The sequence below is a fragment of the Protomyctophum bolini genome (assembly GCF_963924005.1).
Source record: "Protomyctophum bolini genome assembly, chromosome: 10".
Lineage (NCBI taxonomy): Eukaryota > Metazoa > Chordata > Actinopteri > Myctophiformes > Myctophidae > Protomyctophum > Protomyctophum bolini.
The window spans coordinates 45270082-45287961 of record NC_137871.1 but is presented as its reverse complement, the minus strand read 5'-3'; the positions used below and the strand labels follow the sequence as shown (position 1 = coordinate 45287961).

At 44.0% G+C, this 17880-nt stretch overlaps 2 protein-coding genes across 2 annotated transcripts in view; both read right to left on the bottom strand.

Moving 5' to 3' along the window:
• abhd18 (abhydrolase domain containing 18) overlaps positions 1 to 14159 on the bottom strand; it is a 34768-nt gene extending 20609 nt beyond the window's left edge. Inside the window, exons 1-7 of the mRNA XM_080774445.1 lie at positions 13862 to 14159; positions 10402 to 10509; positions 7058 to 7142; positions 6819 to 6919; positions 4221 to 4296; positions 3646 to 3744; positions 1864 to 1898 (exon numbers count right to left, since the gene is read on the bottom strand). Coding sequence (XP_080630571.1) covers positions 1864 to 1898; positions 3646 to 3744; positions 4221 to 4296; positions 6819 to 6919; positions 7058 to 7142; positions 10402 to 10493 — 488 coding nt within the window. The 5' untranslated portion in view covers positions 10494 to 10509; positions 13862 to 14159. The remainder of the gene's footprint in view (positions 1 to 1863; positions 1899 to 3645; positions 3745 to 4220; positions 4297 to 6818; positions 6920 to 7057; positions 7143 to 10401; positions 10510 to 13861) is intronic.
• Positions 14160 to 16538: 2379 nt separating this feature from the next.
• igbp1 (immunoglobulin (CD79A) binding protein 1) overlaps positions 16539 to 17880 on the bottom strand; it is a 9042-nt gene continuing 7700 nt past the window's right edge. Inside the window, exon 5 of the mRNA XM_080774672.1 lies at positions 16539 to 17880. This exon is cut by the window's right edge and continues 1271 nt beyond it. The gene's annotated coding sequence lies outside the window, so the exon portion shown is untranslated.

Here is a 17880-nt window from a genome sequence, read left to right as displayed (position 1 = left end):
CCCACAATCCCCCAGGTCAACATGACAGCCTACAATACCCACAATCCCCCAGGTCAACATGACAGCCTACAGTACCCACAATCCCCCAGGTCAACATGACAGCCTACAGTTAACTGCAGAACTACAATACCCAACATGACAGCCAAACTCTGTTCTAGTAAAACTTATCCGAGTTAAAAACGCGTCTCATCCTTCTCATTTCATCACAGCAGAAACACAGTAAAGGCCTTTTCATAGTCCAGTTTTACAGCAGAAACACAATAAAGGCCTTTTCATAGTCCAGTTTTACAGCAGAAACACAGTAAAGGCCTTTTCATAGTCCAGTTTTACAGCAGAAACACAGTAAAGGCCTTTTCATAGTCCAGTTTTACAGCAGAAACACAGTAAAGGCCTTTTCATAGTCCAGTTTTACAGCAGAAACACAGTAAAGGCCTTTTCATAGGCAAGTTTTACAGCAGAAACACAGTAAAGGCCTTTTCATAGGCAAGTTTTACAGCAGAAACACAGTAACAGAAACACAGTAAAGGCCTTTTCATAGGCCAGTTTTACAGCAGAAACACAGTAAAGGCCTTTTCATAGTCCAGTTTTAGGTGATAAGACGACAATCGTAAAAAAAACTCAGTGACGTCATGTTGTAGTTTTAGTAAAAACAGAGAGATGTGTTTGGGTGAGTCTCTTACCACCGCGGCTCAGTGACGTCATGTTGTAGTTTTAGTAAAAACAGAGAGGTGTGTTTGGGTGAGCGGTGAGTCTCTTACCACTGCGGCTCAGTGAAGTCATGTTGTAGTTTTAGTAAAAACAGAGAGGTGTGTTTGGGGTGAGCGGTGAGTCTCTTACCACCGCGGCTCAGTGACGTCATGTTGTAGTTTTAGTAAAAACAGAGAGGTGTGTTTGGGGTGAGCGGTGAGTCTCTTACCGCCGCGGCTCAGTGACGTCATGTTGTAGTTTTAGTAAAAACAGAGAGGTGTGTTTGGGGTGAGCGGTGAGTCTCTTACCGCCGCGGCTCAGTGACGTCATGTTGTAGTTTTAGTAAAAACAAGAGAGATGTGTTTGGGGTGAGCGGTGAGTCTCTTACCGCCGCGGCTCAGTGACGTCATGTTGTAGTTTTAGTAAAAACAGAGAGATGTGTTTGGGGTGAGTGGTGAGTCTCTTACCGCCGCGGCTCAGTGACGTCATGTTGTAGTTTTAGTAAAAACAAGAGAGATGTGTTTGGGGTGAGCGGTGAGTCTCTTACCGCCGCGGCTCAGTGACGTCATGTTGTAGTTTTAGTAAAAACAGAGAGGTGTGTTTGGGGTGAGCGGTGAGTCTCTTACCACCGCGGCTCAGTGACGTCATGTTGTAGTTTTAGTAAAAACAGAGAGATGTGTTTGGGGTGAGTGGTGAGTCTCTTACCACCGCGGCTCAGTGACGTCATGTTGTAGTTTTAGTAAAAACAAGAGAGATGTGTTTGGGGTGAGCGGTGAGTCTCTTACCGCCGCGGCTCAGTGACGTCATGTTGTAGTTTTAGTAAAAACAGAGAGGTGTGTTTGGGGTGAGCGGTGAGTCTCTTACCGCCGCGGCTCAGTGACGTCATGTTGTAGTTTTAGTAAAAACAAGAGAGATGTGTTTGGGGTGAGCGGTGAGTCTCTTACCACTGCGGCTCAGTGACGTCATGTTGTAGTTTTAGTAAAAACAGAGAGATGTGTTTGGGGTGAGCGGTGAGTCTCTTACCGCCGCGGCTCAGTGACGTCATGTTGTAGTTTTCGTTTTCGGTGATCACCTTTTCACTGAAAACTGGACTGTGAATAGCCTTAAGGGGTTAAAATGCGTCTCATTTCAGCAGATAGAAAGGTTTAACACTTTAATACTAAGGTTTATACTTACATTTGGTCTCTGGGTTTCCGATAGCCATGTGGAGAGTCCAGTCAAGGAATGGGACACATTATTATATCTATCTGAATGGACAGAACTCTGACACAGACCTAGGGCCCGGTTCACTGGGCCCTAGGGCCCGGTTCACTAGGCCCTAGGGCCCGGTTCACTAGGCCCTAGGGCCCGGTTCACTGGGCCCTAGGGCCCGGTTCACTGGGCCCTAGGGCCCGGTTCACTAGGCCCTAGGGCCCGGTTCACTAGGCCCTAGGGCCCGGTTCACTAGGCCCTAGGGCCCGGTTCACTAGGCCCTAGGGCCCGGTTCACTAGGCCCTAGGGCCCGGTTCACTAGGCCCTAGGGTCCGGTTCACTAGGCCCTAGGGCCCGGTTCACTAGGCCCGGTTCACTTGACGGCTCTAGCAGTGATTCTCAACCCGTTTAATTTCAAGGAGCCCCAGTTTGACATGCATCAGACTACGGTCCTCTATTTAACGACATTTCTCTGGGACCCCCAATTTATATTGTAAAATTAAAGTATAATTGTGTAACTGAGAGTGTAACACATGGAACCAAATGGATTTGGTTCCATTTGTACACTCTCAGAGTTACAGACCCGTAAGGTTCCATTTGGTTCCTAACTATATCATTTAGCTGGGGGACCCCCTGGAACTCCCTCAAGGACCCCTAGGGGCCCCCGGAACCCTCTTTGGGAACCACTGTTCTAGACGACTAATGTGGGAATTTTGTTAAAGTCTTTACACCCAGACTATGGGTGTAAAGGACTCAGTGAATCGGGCCCTAGACTCTAGGTAGTTGAACTGTAATGTTCATCGTTTAGTGTATGAATACAGTATAAACTAGAACTGCACTCTGCCGAGTGCATACTTGCTTGTTGCACACTAGTGCGCAAGCAGAGCGCGCAAGTACTTTCGACCGCTGGAAACTATCACATCTCAGTATCTCTGTGAAGGAACGTTTGAAATGTATAATCATTACGTGTAACTATTTGCTACCTAACTACTTTTTTACAGAAAAATGAATCATTGATATGTGATGAAAAAAAAGGTATATAAACTGGTATATAAACTAAAATATATTATACAGTATAATTATTTTAAATGTATTTCATTTTGTACTATAGTGATATTAATACTAAATCATGATCCGAGTAATATGTGTCTCTAACTTCAATTTCTGTAATAATACTTTCAAATTTGTTGAAATATACATGATCTAAAATACTTCCGAAATCTGTAGTTGGATTTGTATCTCAGTGATGACGTAAGAGAAATGGTCATCTGTGTAATCTGGTCCCACCAGATACCACATTACGTCACGGTGTGTATATGTATGACTAGCTCTCAGTGATGACGTAAGAGATATGGTCATCTGTGTAGTCTGGTCCCAGCAGACCAGGCACTGATTTACAAATTACAAATCACATTACAACTACATACAGAGTATGTAGTTGTAATTTGATTAGCAGTATACTGTGGTTACTTGGTTCCAAAAAGTGAAGCCAAGTTTTTTTCAACCGTAAGTCTGTGCCTGGTTTGCTGGGACCAGTTACAACATTACGTCATCGTTGAGAACTGGGACCAGAGTACATGGTGTGTATATGACGTAATGTTGTAACTTGTAACTTGTAACTAGTCCCAGCAAACCAGGCACAGACTTACGGTTGAAGAAAACTTGGCTTCACTTCGAAGAGACCAAGCGAAATGATTACTTGCGCGCTCTGCTTGCGCAAGTAATGATATAGTAATGGGTATTAGTGTATACATACAGTATAAGTACAGTATAAAGGATATAATACGGGTTCTCCAGCAGCAGTGAAGCCATGGCAGACTCTTTGATCATCGGTCTGGCCATCAGAGTCCGTCTGCGCCAGAAATACTGTAAATACACAGTTATACAGTTATGAATGCTGTAAATACAGTTATACAGTTATGAATGCTGTAAATACACAGTTATACAGTTATGAATGCTGTAAATACACAGTTATACAGTTATGAATGCTGTAAATACACAGTTATACAGTTATGAATGCTGTAAATATACAGTTATACAGTTATAAATGCTGTAAATACACAGTTATACAGTTATGAATACTGTAAATACAGTTATACTGTTATGAATACTGTAAATACAGTTATAAATACTGTAAATATACAGTTATACAGTTATACAGTTATGAATACTGTAAATACAGTTATAAATACTGTAAATATACAGTAATGAATGCTGTAAATATACAGTTATACATTTTTGGGGTCCTTGGCGTGAAATATTGAGCACCACTGACATAGAAACATTTTCCAAACGTCGTCCTCAGGTCTAAAGGGGTTAATTAAATAAGCGTTTAATCTCACGTGATCTCCAGTCCCGGCCAGGTGGATGACTACTGGTCTGTTTTTCTTCCACGTCTTAGGCACTATGAACTGGAACCTGATGGAAACAGACAGTCTTAGACACTATGAACTGGAACCTGTTTGGAAACAGACAGTCTTAGGCACTATGAACTGGAACCTGATGGAAACAGACAGTCTTAGGCACTATGAACTGGAACCTGTTTGGAAACAGACAGTCTTAGGCACTATGAACTGGAACCTGTTTGGAAACAGACAGTCTTAGGCACTATGAACTGGAACCTGATGGAAACAGACAGTCTTAGGCACTATGAACTGGAACCTGTTTGGAAACAGACAGTCTTAGGCACTATGAACTGGAACCTGATGGAAACAGACAGTCTTAGGCACTATGAACTGGAACCTGTTTGGAAACAGACAGTCTTAGGCACTATGAACTGGAACCTGTTTGGAAACAGACAGTCTTAGGCACTATGAACTGGAACCTGATGGAAACAGACAGTCTTAGGCACTATGAACTGGAACCTGATGGAAACAGACAGTCTTAGGCACTATGAACTGGAACCTGGTGGAAACAGACAGTCTTAGGCACTATGAACTGGAACCTGATGGAAACAGACAGTCTTAGGCACTATGAACTGGAACCTGGTGGAAACAGACAGTCTTAGGCACTATGAACTGGAACCTGGTGGAAACAGACAGTCTTAGGCACTATGAACTGGAACCTGTTTGGAAACAGACAGTCTTAGGCACTATGAACTGGAACCTGGTGGAAACAGACAGTCTTAGACACTATGAACTGGAACCTGATGGAAACAGACAGTCTTAGGCACTATGAACTGGAACCTGTTGGAAACAGACAGTCTTAGGCACTATGAACTGGAACCTGGTGGAAACAGACAGTCTTAGGCACTATGAACTGGAACCTGGTGGAAACAGACAGTCTTAGGCACTATGAACTGGAACCTGGTGGAAACAGACAGTCTTAGGCACTATGAACTGGAACCTGGTGGAAACAGACAGTCTTAGGCACTATGAACTGGAACCTGATGGAAACAGACAGTCTTAGACACTATGAACTGGAACCTGGTGGAAACAGACAGTCTTAGGCACTATGAACTGGAACCTGGTGGAAACAGACAGTCTTAGGCACTATGAACTGGAACCTGATGGAAACAGACAGTCTTAGGCACTATGAACTGGAACCTGGTGGAAACAGACAGTCTTAGGCACTATGAACTGGAACCTGGTGGAAACAGACAGTCTTAGGCACTATGAACTGGAACCTGGTGGAAACAGACAGTCTTAGGCACTATGAACTGGAACCTGTTTGGAAACAGACAGTCTTAGGCACTATGAACTGGAACCTGGTGGAAACAGACAGTCTTAGACACTATGAACTGGAACCTGATGGAAACAGACAGTCTTAGGCACTATGAACTGGAACCTGGTGGAAACAGACAGTCTTAGTCACTATGAACTGGAACCTGTTGGAAACAGACAGTCTTAGGCACTATGAACTGGAACCTGGTGGAAACAGACAGTCTTAGGCACTATGAACTGGAACCTGGTGGAAACAGACAGTCTTAGGCACTATGAACTGGAACCTGGTGGAAACAGACAGTCTTAGGCACTATGAACTGGAACCTGTTTGGAAACAGACAGTCTTAGGCACTATGAACTGGAACCTGGTGGAAACAGACAGTCTTAGGCACTATGAACTGGAACCTGTTTGGAAACAGACAGTCTTAGGCACTATGAACTGGAACCTGGTGGAAACAGACAGTCTTAGACACTATGAACTGGAACCAGGTGGAAACAGACAGTCTTAGGCACTATGAACTGGAACCTGGTGGAAACAGACAGTCTTAGGCACTATGAACTGGAACCTGTTTGGAAACAGACAGTCTTAGGCACTATGAACTGGAACCTGTTTGGAAACAGACAGTCTTAGGCACTATGAACTGGAACCTGATGGAAACAGACAGTCTTAGGCACTATGAACTGGAACCTGGTGGAAACAGACAGTCTTAGACACTATGAACTGGAACCTGATGGAAACAGACAGTCTTAGGCACTATGAACTGGAACCTGGTGGAAACAGACAGTCTTAGGCACTATGAACTGGAACCTGTTTGGAAACAGACAGTCTTAGGCACTATGAACTGGAACCTGTTTGGAAACAGACAGTCTTAGACACTATGAACTGGAACCTGTTTGGAAAGGGGTATGTTTAGAGGTATGTTTAGGGGTATGTTTAGAGGTATGTTTAGAGGTATGTTTAGGGGTATGTTTAGAGGTATGTTTAGGGGTATGTTTAGGGGTATGTTTAGAGGTATGTTTAGGGGTATGTTTAGAGGTATGTTTAGGGGTATGTTTAGAGGTATGTTTAGAGGTATGTTTAGGGGTATGTTTAGGGGTATGTTTAGAGGTATGTTTAGAGGTATGTTTAGGGGTATGTTTAGGGGTATGTTTAGGGGTATGTTTAGGGGTATGTTTAGGGGTATGTTTAGGGGTATGTTTAGGGGTATGTTTAGAGGTATGTTTAGGGGTATGTTTTGAGGTATGTTTAGAGGTATGTTTAGGGGTATGTTTAGGTACCTGGCCTTAACAGACTCCTGGGGCAGGATTCCAGGAACCAGCTCTTCCAGAGGAGAGATGAAGTATCCATCATGGATGCGACAGTCCGACTGCTCTTCTGTCTGGAACATGAATAATACAATAAGTACATCTGTCCGGAACATGAATAATACAATAATACTGTAAATATAGGCAGGAAGGCAGGCAGACAGGCAGGCAGACAGGCAGGCAGACAGACAGGCAGGAAGGCAGACAGGTACCTTGTTGATGTAAACAGGATAGTCGTTGGGGACCAGCCCTTTACACCTCTCTCTGTCTCCGATGATCTTACGGAACTCAAAGATTCTGCAGAATCACAGACAGACAGACAGACAGACAGACAGACAGACAGACATGAAGATCAAGTCATCATGTTGTTGTGTGAGAACACCCTATGGTTTTCATTTTAAGGCCCATTGTTTATTGGGCGTCTGATGACATTTAGCCTCTCAGACCCATCTGAGCCACGGAACCACCATCTGATGACATTTAGCCTCTCAGACCCATCTGAGCCACGGAACCACCATCTGATGACATTTAGCCTCTCAGACCCATCTGAGCCACGGAACCACCGTCTGATGACATTTAGCCTCTCAGACCCATCTGAGCCACGGAACCACCATCTGATGACATTTAGCCTCTCAGACCCATCTGAGCCACGGAACCACCATCTGATGACATTTAGCCTCTCAGACCCATCTGAGCCACGGAACCACCGTCTGATGACATTTAGCCTCTCAGACCCATCTGAGCCACGGAACCACCGTCTGATGACATTTAGCCTCTCAGACCCATCTGAGCCACGGAACCACCGTCTGATGACATTTAGCCTCTCAGACCCATCTGAGCCACGGAACCACCATCTGATGACATTTAGCCTCTCAGACCCATCTGAGCCACGGAACCACCATCTGATGACATTTAGCCTCTCAGACCCATCTGAGCCACGGAACCACCATCTGATGACATTTAGCCTCTCAGACCCATCTGAGCCACGGAACCACCATCTGATGACATTTAGCCTCTCAGACCCATCTGAGCCACGGAACCACCGTCTGATGACATTTAGCCTCTCAGACCCATCTGAGCCACGGAACCACCATCTGATGACATTTAGCCTCTCAGACCCATCTGAGCCACGGAACCACCGTCTGATGACATTTAGCCTCTCAGACCCATCTGAGCCACGGAACCACCATCTGATGACATTTAGCCTCTCAGACCCATCTGAGCCACGGAACCACCGTCTGATGACATTTAGCCTCTCAGACCCATCTGAGCCACGGAACCACCATCTGATGACATTTAGCCTCTCAGACCCATCTGAGCCACGGAACCACCGTCTGATGACATTTAGCCTCTCAGACCCATCTGAGCCACGGAACCACCATCTGATGACATTTAGCCTCTCAGACCCATCTGGGCCACGGAACCACCGTCTGATGACATTTAGCCTCTCAGACCCATCTGAGCCACGGAACCACCATCTGATGACATTTAGCCTCTCAGACCCATCTGAGCCACGGAACCACCATCTGATGACATTTAGCCTCTCAGACCCATCTGAGCCACGGAACCACCGTTTGATGACATTTAGCCTCTCAGACCCATCTGAGCCACGGAACCACCGTCTGATGACATTTAGCCTCTCAGACCCATCTGAGCCACGGAACCACCGTCTGATGACATTTAGCCTCTCAGACCCATCTGAGCCACGGAACCACCGTCTGATGACATTTAGCCTCTCAGACCCATCTGAGCCACGGAACCACCGTCTGATGACATTTAGCCTCTCAGACCCATCTGAGCCACGGAACCACCGTCTGATGACATTTAGCCTCTCAGACCCATCTGAGCCACGGAACCACCGTCTGATGACATTTAGCCTCTCAGACCCATCTGAGCCACGGAACCACCGTCTGATGACATTCAGCCTCTCAGACCCATCTGAGCCACGGAACCACCGTCTGATGACATTCAGCCTCTCAGACCCATCTGAGCCACGGAACCACCGTCTGATGACATTCAGCCTCTCAGACCCATCTGAGCCACGGAACCACCGTCTGATGACATTTAGCCTCTCAGACCCATCTGAGCCACGGAACCACCATCTGATGACATTTAGCCTCTCAGACCCATCTGAGCCACGGAACCACCGTCTGATGACATTTAGCCTCTCAGACCCATCTGAGCCACGGAACCACCATCTGATGACATTTAGCCTCTCAGACCCATTTGAGCCACGGAACCACCATCTGATGACGTTTAGCCTCTCAGACCCATCTGAGCCACGGAACCACCGTCTGATGACATTCAGCCTCTCAGACCCATCTGAGCCACGGAACCACCATCTGATGACATTTAGCCTCTCAGACGCATCTGAGCCACGGAACCACCGTCTGATGACATTTAGCCTCTCAGACCCATCTGAGCCACGGAACCACCGTCTGATGACATTTAGCCTCTCAGACCCATCTGAGCCACGGAACCACCATCTGATGACGTTTAGCCTCTCAGACCCATCTGAGCCACGGAACCACCGTCTGATGACATTCAGCCTCTCAGACCCATCTGAGCCACGGAACCACCATCTGATGACATTTAGCCTCTCAGACGCATCTGAGCCACGGAACCACCGTCTGATGACATTTAGCCTCTCAGAGCCATAAAATAAAACCATTAGGCATCAGGCCTGAAATGAAAATATACCGTACGATTTGAATGGTGATGCTAGGTTCACGATACAGTTTTTCTAAATGTTTAAAAACTATATATTTATTTTCTCCAGACAAATCTTTATATGTTTTCCTCTTAACCCCATTGAGGACGGGAACCCCTTTTGGTGCTTTTAGGGATGATGTTATCCTTCAGCTATTGATAATATCAGATCTACAAGCTCATTGCTACAAGCTTGTATCTAAACTGTGGCGCAAATCCATAATATTCTTTCAGGGTGAACATTTTTAACTTGTATCTTTGCTTATGTGGGGGGGGGGGGGGGTCCCTGGAACAACATACTTTCAGATGTGGGTATGCAGCCAAAAAAATAATTTTTTGGGGGTCCTTGATATGAAATAGTTTGAGAACCACTGATATAGAAACATGAGGGTTTAACCCTGTGAGAACCACTGATATAGAAACATGAGGTTTAACCCTGTGAGAACCACTGATATAGAAACATGAGGTTTAACCCTGTGAGCACCGCTGACAGAGAAACATGAGGTTTTAACCCTGTGAGAACCACTGATATAGAAACATGAGGTTTACCCCTGTGAGAACCACTGATATAGAAACATGAGGGTTTAACCCTGTGAGAACCACTGATATAGAAACATGGGCTTTTAACCCTGTGAGAACCACTGATATAGAAACATGAGGTTTAACCCTGTGAGAACCACTGATATAGAAACATGAGGTTTTTCAGAACACTGTCAGGATTTAGAAGACATTTAGTAGAATCAGGTCAGGGTCCAGACGGGTTAAACCAATGTTTCGTTGGTCTCAGCGGTCTGATGTGTGTGTGTGTGTGTGTGTGTGTGTGTGTGTGTGACGGTTGACCTCTGACCTCTTCAGGTCCTCCGGTCTGCCCCACCCCTGGATGAACAGCTTGGTGAGGAGCAGACGTCGGTAGATCAGATCCAGACGACTCACACCCATGGACTAGCAGGGACATCTGCACGCACGCACACACACACACACACACACACACACACACACACACACACACACACAGTAAATGTAATGCATCAAATACATAAAAATAAATTGTCATCAAGAATCCTACGTAAGCTAAAGAGCCTAACAGTGGAATATCTATGGAGCCGTTAGGGTCCATTTGTACACTCTCAGAGTTAAATGAACACTGATTTCACAATATACATCGGGGGTCCCAGAGATAGAAATGCCATTAAATAGGGGGGGGGTCCGTATTATGGACTAATGCATGTCAAACTGGGGGTCCTTGAAATTAAACGGGTAGAGAATCTACCTGCTAGAGCCGTACAAATCTTCCCTCATGGGGGTCCCTGGCATGTCTTTTTCAAATGGGGGTTCTGCGGGGCAACTTAGTGTCAATGTGGGGGTCCTTGACATGAAAAAGGTTTGGGAACCACTGCTCTTAAATCACAAAGAATGACGTTATGTTGAGCCTTTGCATACACCTGTAAGGTTGTCACAGAGCAGCCTAGTGCAGGGGTTCTCTCAACCCGGGGGCGGGTTTTTATTTATTTTTTTAGCTAGAAAATGGAAATTAAGAGTGTATGCATAAGCTTTCCTTAATGATTATATCTGGTTTCAGTATTCATTTATGATCATCACTAATGCCCATACCCGAAGGCGGGGTTGGCGAAAGGGCCTTTCTGTGTGGAGTTTGGAGACTAGGTTGGTCTCCCCTTGTCCCCCATATATGGAGACTAGGTTGGTCTCCCCTTGTCCCCCATATATGGAGACTAGGTTGGTCTCCCCTTGTCCCCCATATATGGAGACTAGGTTGGTCTCCCCTTGTCCCCCATATATGGGGACTAGGTTGGTCTCCCCATGTCCCCCATATATGGGGACTAGGTTGGTCTCCCCATGTCCCCCATATATGGGGACTAGGTTGGTGGAGGGTGTGTAGAGCCCAGGATCACATTAGATGATTGACACAGGGGTGAAAAATGGGTTACAAAAATCGTGGGATAAAAAATATATATAAAAAAAAAAAAGTATTAATTTATGATTTGTATTGGGGGGGGGGGGGGGTGGGGAGGGGCTAGACATGGCAGAAGCATTTCCAGGGGGTCCCCAGGCCAGAAACATTGCAGGCAGCGCTGACTCATGGAACGACACGCACACCACATTTTACAAGTTAATTTCATCTCCTGGAGAAGTACATTATTATCTCCAAAATGTTCATTTTTCAGGAAATTAAAGAAAACCTTATTATATTTTTAAAACAAAGCAACACAGCCTCGTCATCAAAGTTGGTGTTGTGACTTAATACATTAATTGTCAATTACTTTCATGAGAGGGGGAGAGGTGGTGGAGTTAGTTGCTTTAGGAGACAGTTTTAGAGGGGGAGATGTGGTGGAGTTAGTTGCTTTAGGAGACAGTTTTAGAGGGGGAGAGGTGGTGGAGTTAGTTGCTTTAGCAGACATTTTGAGCGTCCAATGGAGTTAAGAGGTTTTGTCCAAAGCACTTTTTACTACTTTCCATTGGTTCAATATTTTCGAAACAACACACAGACGTAAAGGGTGTTCAATAGCACTGATTTATGGAACAACACACAGACGTAAAGGGTGTTCAATAGCACTGATTTATGAAACAACACACAGACGTAAAGGGTGTTCAATATAGCACTGATTTATGGAACAACACACAGACGTAAAGGGTGTTCAATAGCACTGATTTATGAAACAACACACAGACGTAAAGGGTGTTCAATAGCACTGATTTATGAAACAACACACAGACGTAAAGGGTGTTCAATAGCACTGATTTATGAAATAACACACAGACGTAAAGGGTGTTCAATAGCACTGATTTATGAAACAACACACAGACGTAAAGGGTGTTCAATATAGCACTGATTTATGAAACAACACACAGACGTAAAGGGTGTTCAATAGCACTGATTTATGCCACAATAAAAATCAAAACCCTCAAAAATGGAGTTATGAGGTTTCCTCCCAACAGCAACAAATTATTCTCTATCTCTACATCAGATATAAACTTCAATACCCAGCATTCCACACAGAACACATGACCCAGCCTTATGTAAATGCATTTTCCATGCCACCCTGTGTGTGTGTGTGCGTGTGCGTGTGCGTGTGTGTGTGTGTGTGTGTGTGTGTGTGTGTATGACTGTGTGTGTGTGTGTGTGTGTGTGTGTGTCTGTGTGTGTGTGTGTGTGTGTGTGTGTGTGTGTGTGGGGGGGGTACTCTTTGACCCTGGCAGAAGCCAGAAGGTCACATTGACCTGGCCTACTTTTAGAACACAACCCTGACATGTTTAACATACTAACAAACACAGTGCACGCTCTCGCACGCACGCACGCACACACACACACACACACACACACACACACACACACACACACACACACACACACACACAAGTTATTGTTGTTGTGTTAACCCTGACTAGTTCTTTCTAGTTGTACCATTGCTTACTTACGTCATGGTTTTTTCTATTTATTCATGTAAAGAAACATTGTTAAAAATAGCCTAAAATAAAACATGCGCACAATACTGGCGCACACACACACACACGTGCACACACACAGCATTATGTAACCAACATACATAGCTATCAAAAAGCATGACTCCACACATGCGCACACGCACTACTGTTGATGTCCAACACAAACACGTTATTGACACACACTGTGCACACACACACACACACACACACACACACACACACACACGACATAACAGCCATCAAAAAGTGAACACCCTTCCTCAAAATCCAAACAGCAGCTGCACCACCCCCCCCCCCCCCCCCAATACACACTGTACTGTATGTCTTTAAATGGCTTCATGAATTGAACACACATGACAGGACCACAATGGCAACACACACACACACACACACACACATGTTGACATTAATGTCAAACACAAACATGACACACACACACACACACACACACACACACACACAAACCTGTTGACACGATCGTCAAACACAAACACGTTGAGACACACACACACACACACACACACACACACACACACACACACTGACACTATACGTCTAAATAAACAAACATGTGTCAACAACAATAGACAAACCCGTTACAAAGTAACGGCTGCAGACAGTAGCCAATCAACAGCAGGGAAAGTTGTGTCAACTTATTGTGTGTGTTAATTGTTGTTGTGAATGAATGATGTAAAAAAAAAACACCACCCGTTCTTTCATTCATTCATTCATTAATGTGTGTTCGTTGTCTCTCTAAAGGCTTTGCTTCATAAAAAATAAAAAATAATAACTAAAACAACAGACAGACAGACAGACGATAAAGACAATAAACACAGTTCACCGACCTGACAGCGTTCCATACAGTGTGTGTGTGTGTGTGTGTGTGTGTGTGCGCTCTGCTGCCCTTCTGAGCGTTAGCACCATGCTAACTGCACAGCTGTCCTTCTAATGGAGGCATTAGCATAGCATTATGCTAACGGCTCTGCTGCTGTCCTTCTAATGAAGCGTTAGCACAGCATGATGCTAACTGCTCTACTGTCCTTCTAATGAAGCGTTAGCATAGCATGATGCTAACTGCTCTGCTGCTGTCCTTCTATCTAATGGAAGCATTAGCATAGCACGATGCTAACTGCTCTGCTGCTATACTGTCCTTAATAATGAAGGGGTAGGTATAGCGTTAGCATTAGCATGCTAACTGCTCTGTCAAAGGGCGAAACCCTTAGGGTACTTAATTCTGTTACCATTGTGTGGTCAGTGATCTGTCACTGGAGGTGGGCTGGGGGTCTCTGCAGGGGGACCACCCTCTGGGACCCTCACCCGGGTAGGTGTCAAATAGTATGACAGTAACACTGAAAAAGGTTGTGGACCTTGTTTGAGATTATAGCAATTTGTGCCCTCTACAATAATCTCCCAGTGGTATCATTACACATTTAGGCTACACAAATTACTGTATCAGAAATACAAGTTATGAAGCTGTAGAGAAAGCTGCACAGAAAATAGTTCAACAGTGAGCTATTTCAGATAGCTCACTTAGTCACTTATATATAGCAGTGATTCTCATCCTGTTTAATTTCAAGGACCCCCAGTTTGACATGCATTTAGTCTACGGACCCCCATTTAATGGCATTTCTATCTCTGGGACCCCCAATGTATATTGTAAAATCAATATGTTTATAATTTAACTCTGAGAGCGTACAGATGGACCCTAACGGGTCAATTTGGTTCCACACTATAATATAACAGTTTGCAGAATTACAGTACATTTACTACATTACAAGACTGTTAACTGTGATTATTTGGACGACCCAATTAAGCATTACACTTGTTTACAACAGGGTCCGCACCTAAATGCAAATAGACACTTCGTCAAAGAACAGAACAGGAATTGATCATAAAAGGGAGGTAAATTAATGGAGGAGAAACATAAGTGAGGGTGAAAAAGGGGTGGGTGGGATGTTAGTATTGATGATATGCATGATAGATGAATTAATACTCTATGATTATATCCAATATGATTATATTAGAGTAAAAACTGTATTGATTGAGGTATTAATACAAAATAGCGCAAAACTCTGCAAGGCAAAAACAAAAACACCACATCTGGCTCCAACAATGCCTGCCTGGCGTTCCTTGTTGAAGGCATACTTAGGGCGCATGCTGCCCCCTCGTGGCCGAATGTTGAATTGATGAATACAAGAGACTTGGATCTGTTTTTTCTTACAGGTTAAAATTAGGTGAGTTCACGATTATGAAATTTACGACCGATCTCCGATTGTTTGCAGAGTCATCTGCCGATTCCCATGTTAATAAAGTATGCAATCAATACATAGCCTATATACTCTTTTCCAAGTGTCTCTTTTCACAACTGAATGACTACTGAACGAGAAGAGTACACAAATTAAATGTATAAAAATGTAATTTTTTGTATTTTTACTTTTATATATATTTACTAGATTTTATTTTATTTGACTTTTGTTCTAGACTAGAGGTAGGCCTACTATACATAGACACAATTTGTATTGAACAATTTATTTCTTTTTACATTTGTCATTGTATTTATTCATTTATTTTTGTTGGTGAAAACCGATTAAAAATGACCTGCATTATTTTGTGAGGACTGCAGATGAAAACTAGCATCTTTGTTATATCCTTATATTATATATCCTTATATCCAGAGTGCGTCCACTAAGGAAAGTAGTCTTTCTATTGACACAACCTTGTCTTTGTATTGGTGAGACTGAGAAGGTCAAACGTTCGTGAGATTTCCACAAAAGAGGAGAGAGGCTGGTCTGATTTTCGATTTGAGATTTCAAACTGAAAGTCCCATAGCCTTATACTGCATGGGCAGCATGGAAGCAGTGGACCAGAGCTAACTAGACCCCATGAGTTTATCTGGCCATGAAAGATTGCAGGATCTACTGGCAGCATAATCTGAATGGCCATACAAACCATATCGGTATCGGAACAGTCTAAAACTCGAGATTATTCAATCGGTTTTCACCACCCCTTCCCCCCTTCCCCCCCCCCCCCACACACACCCACACACACACACACACACACACTGTAGAAAAAAAATACATAAAAGTATTTAGAGATGCTCCGATAATTGGCCACCAATCGGTGATCGGTCGTATCGGCCAATATTCACTATTTATATTTACCGATCTGGATCCTTTACACTATGATATAAGTCATAAATACAGTATAATATCATATTACATCTTTGTGACAGGCCTAAATACCCCCCTCCCCACACACACACACACACACACACACACACGGGAACAGTTTTGACATATAATAATTATAGAAATATTCAAATTTTCCAGGTATCAGCCGATCATGAGAATGATCAATGATCGGGTGATGATCGGGATCGATCCCCAAGAAGCCTGATCCATAAAAGTAATCAATCAATCAATAAATCGAGGTCCCTGGGTGTCACGGTGGGACTCCCAGATGTGGATCTGCGCTCCTACTCCTTCAATCACTCTTCTGGTAAAAGACCATTTTGATCACGAACACTTTCCACTTTATTCTTTATTATTCTTATTTATTCATTTATTTATTTCACAAGGACAGCAAAATTAACAAAAACACGTAACGAACCGAGACGGAGGGTTTCTTCCCACCCCAAAAACTCATTCAGCAAACCGTCTTTAGTTCAAAGTTCAAAGTTCACTGAAAAAAAAAAAAAAAACCCACAATAAAAGATTTGGCCAGAGGAAGGTGGTGGTATCGGATCTACACAAAGAAGATAAAGATATACAACCAAAGAAGAAGAAGAAACAACAACAACAGAACAAAATAAACGTGAAAAATAACAGCCTTTTTTTCCCCTCTCGGTTGGATGTTCTGCCCCGCTTTGTCAAACGTATATTAACCCATTCTGACCTGAGATCAGATCCACACGAGGTTTCCACTGGACACACACACACACACACTGGTCTGATGAACCCCATTCTGACCTGAGATCAGATTCACACGAGGTTTCCACTGGACACACACACACTGGTCTGATGAACCCCATTCTTACCCGAGATCAGATTCTAAAAATCTCAGTCGTTCTTCGATTCTTCAAAAACAGCCGACCTGCAAGCTCGTAGCGCGCCACTCGGTGGCGCGCTACGAGCTTGTAGATCTGCTATTTTTTTTCCAATAGCTAAAGCATAACGTGATGCACCAAAATGGGTTCCCGTTCAGAATGGGTTAAAAAAAGAGGTGAACCGACTCTTGAGAGCGGACACAAATGGAACCAAATGGACCCACATGGGCATAATCACAGGTCCATTATGGTTCCATTCCGTACACACTCTCAGAGGGGGTGGTGCTCAAACAACAACAGTGTTTTTCTCCGGGCGGTAGACTTTGTATTTAGTAGAACAATAATTAGATATTGACAAGATGGTGGGATGATCCTTATCGATCAGTCTGATCGATCAGTCTGATCGATCAGTCTTATTGATCAGTCTCATCCAGCCCACTATTACAGTATTTTATATTATTATATTAAAGACGGGAGACAATACATTCTGAACAGAACCAGAATCTTTTACTAGGACCTTCAAATAGTTTCCCAACAGACGGAAGACAAGCAGCCTTTTTTTACCTTTGATTAGATTTAGTTCTTGATGTAGCCTCTTGTCTTGATGGTTTAAACATGACGTAATGGACCACTGTGCTCCATAACAGGCTCGATAAGCTTATCGATACCGGGTACTGGATAAGCCCAGAGCTTATTGATATACCGGGTACTGGATAAGCCCAGAGCGTATCGATATACCGGGTACTGGATAAGCCCAGAGCTTATTGATATACCGGGTACTGGATAAGCCCACAGCGTATCGATATACCGGGTACTGGA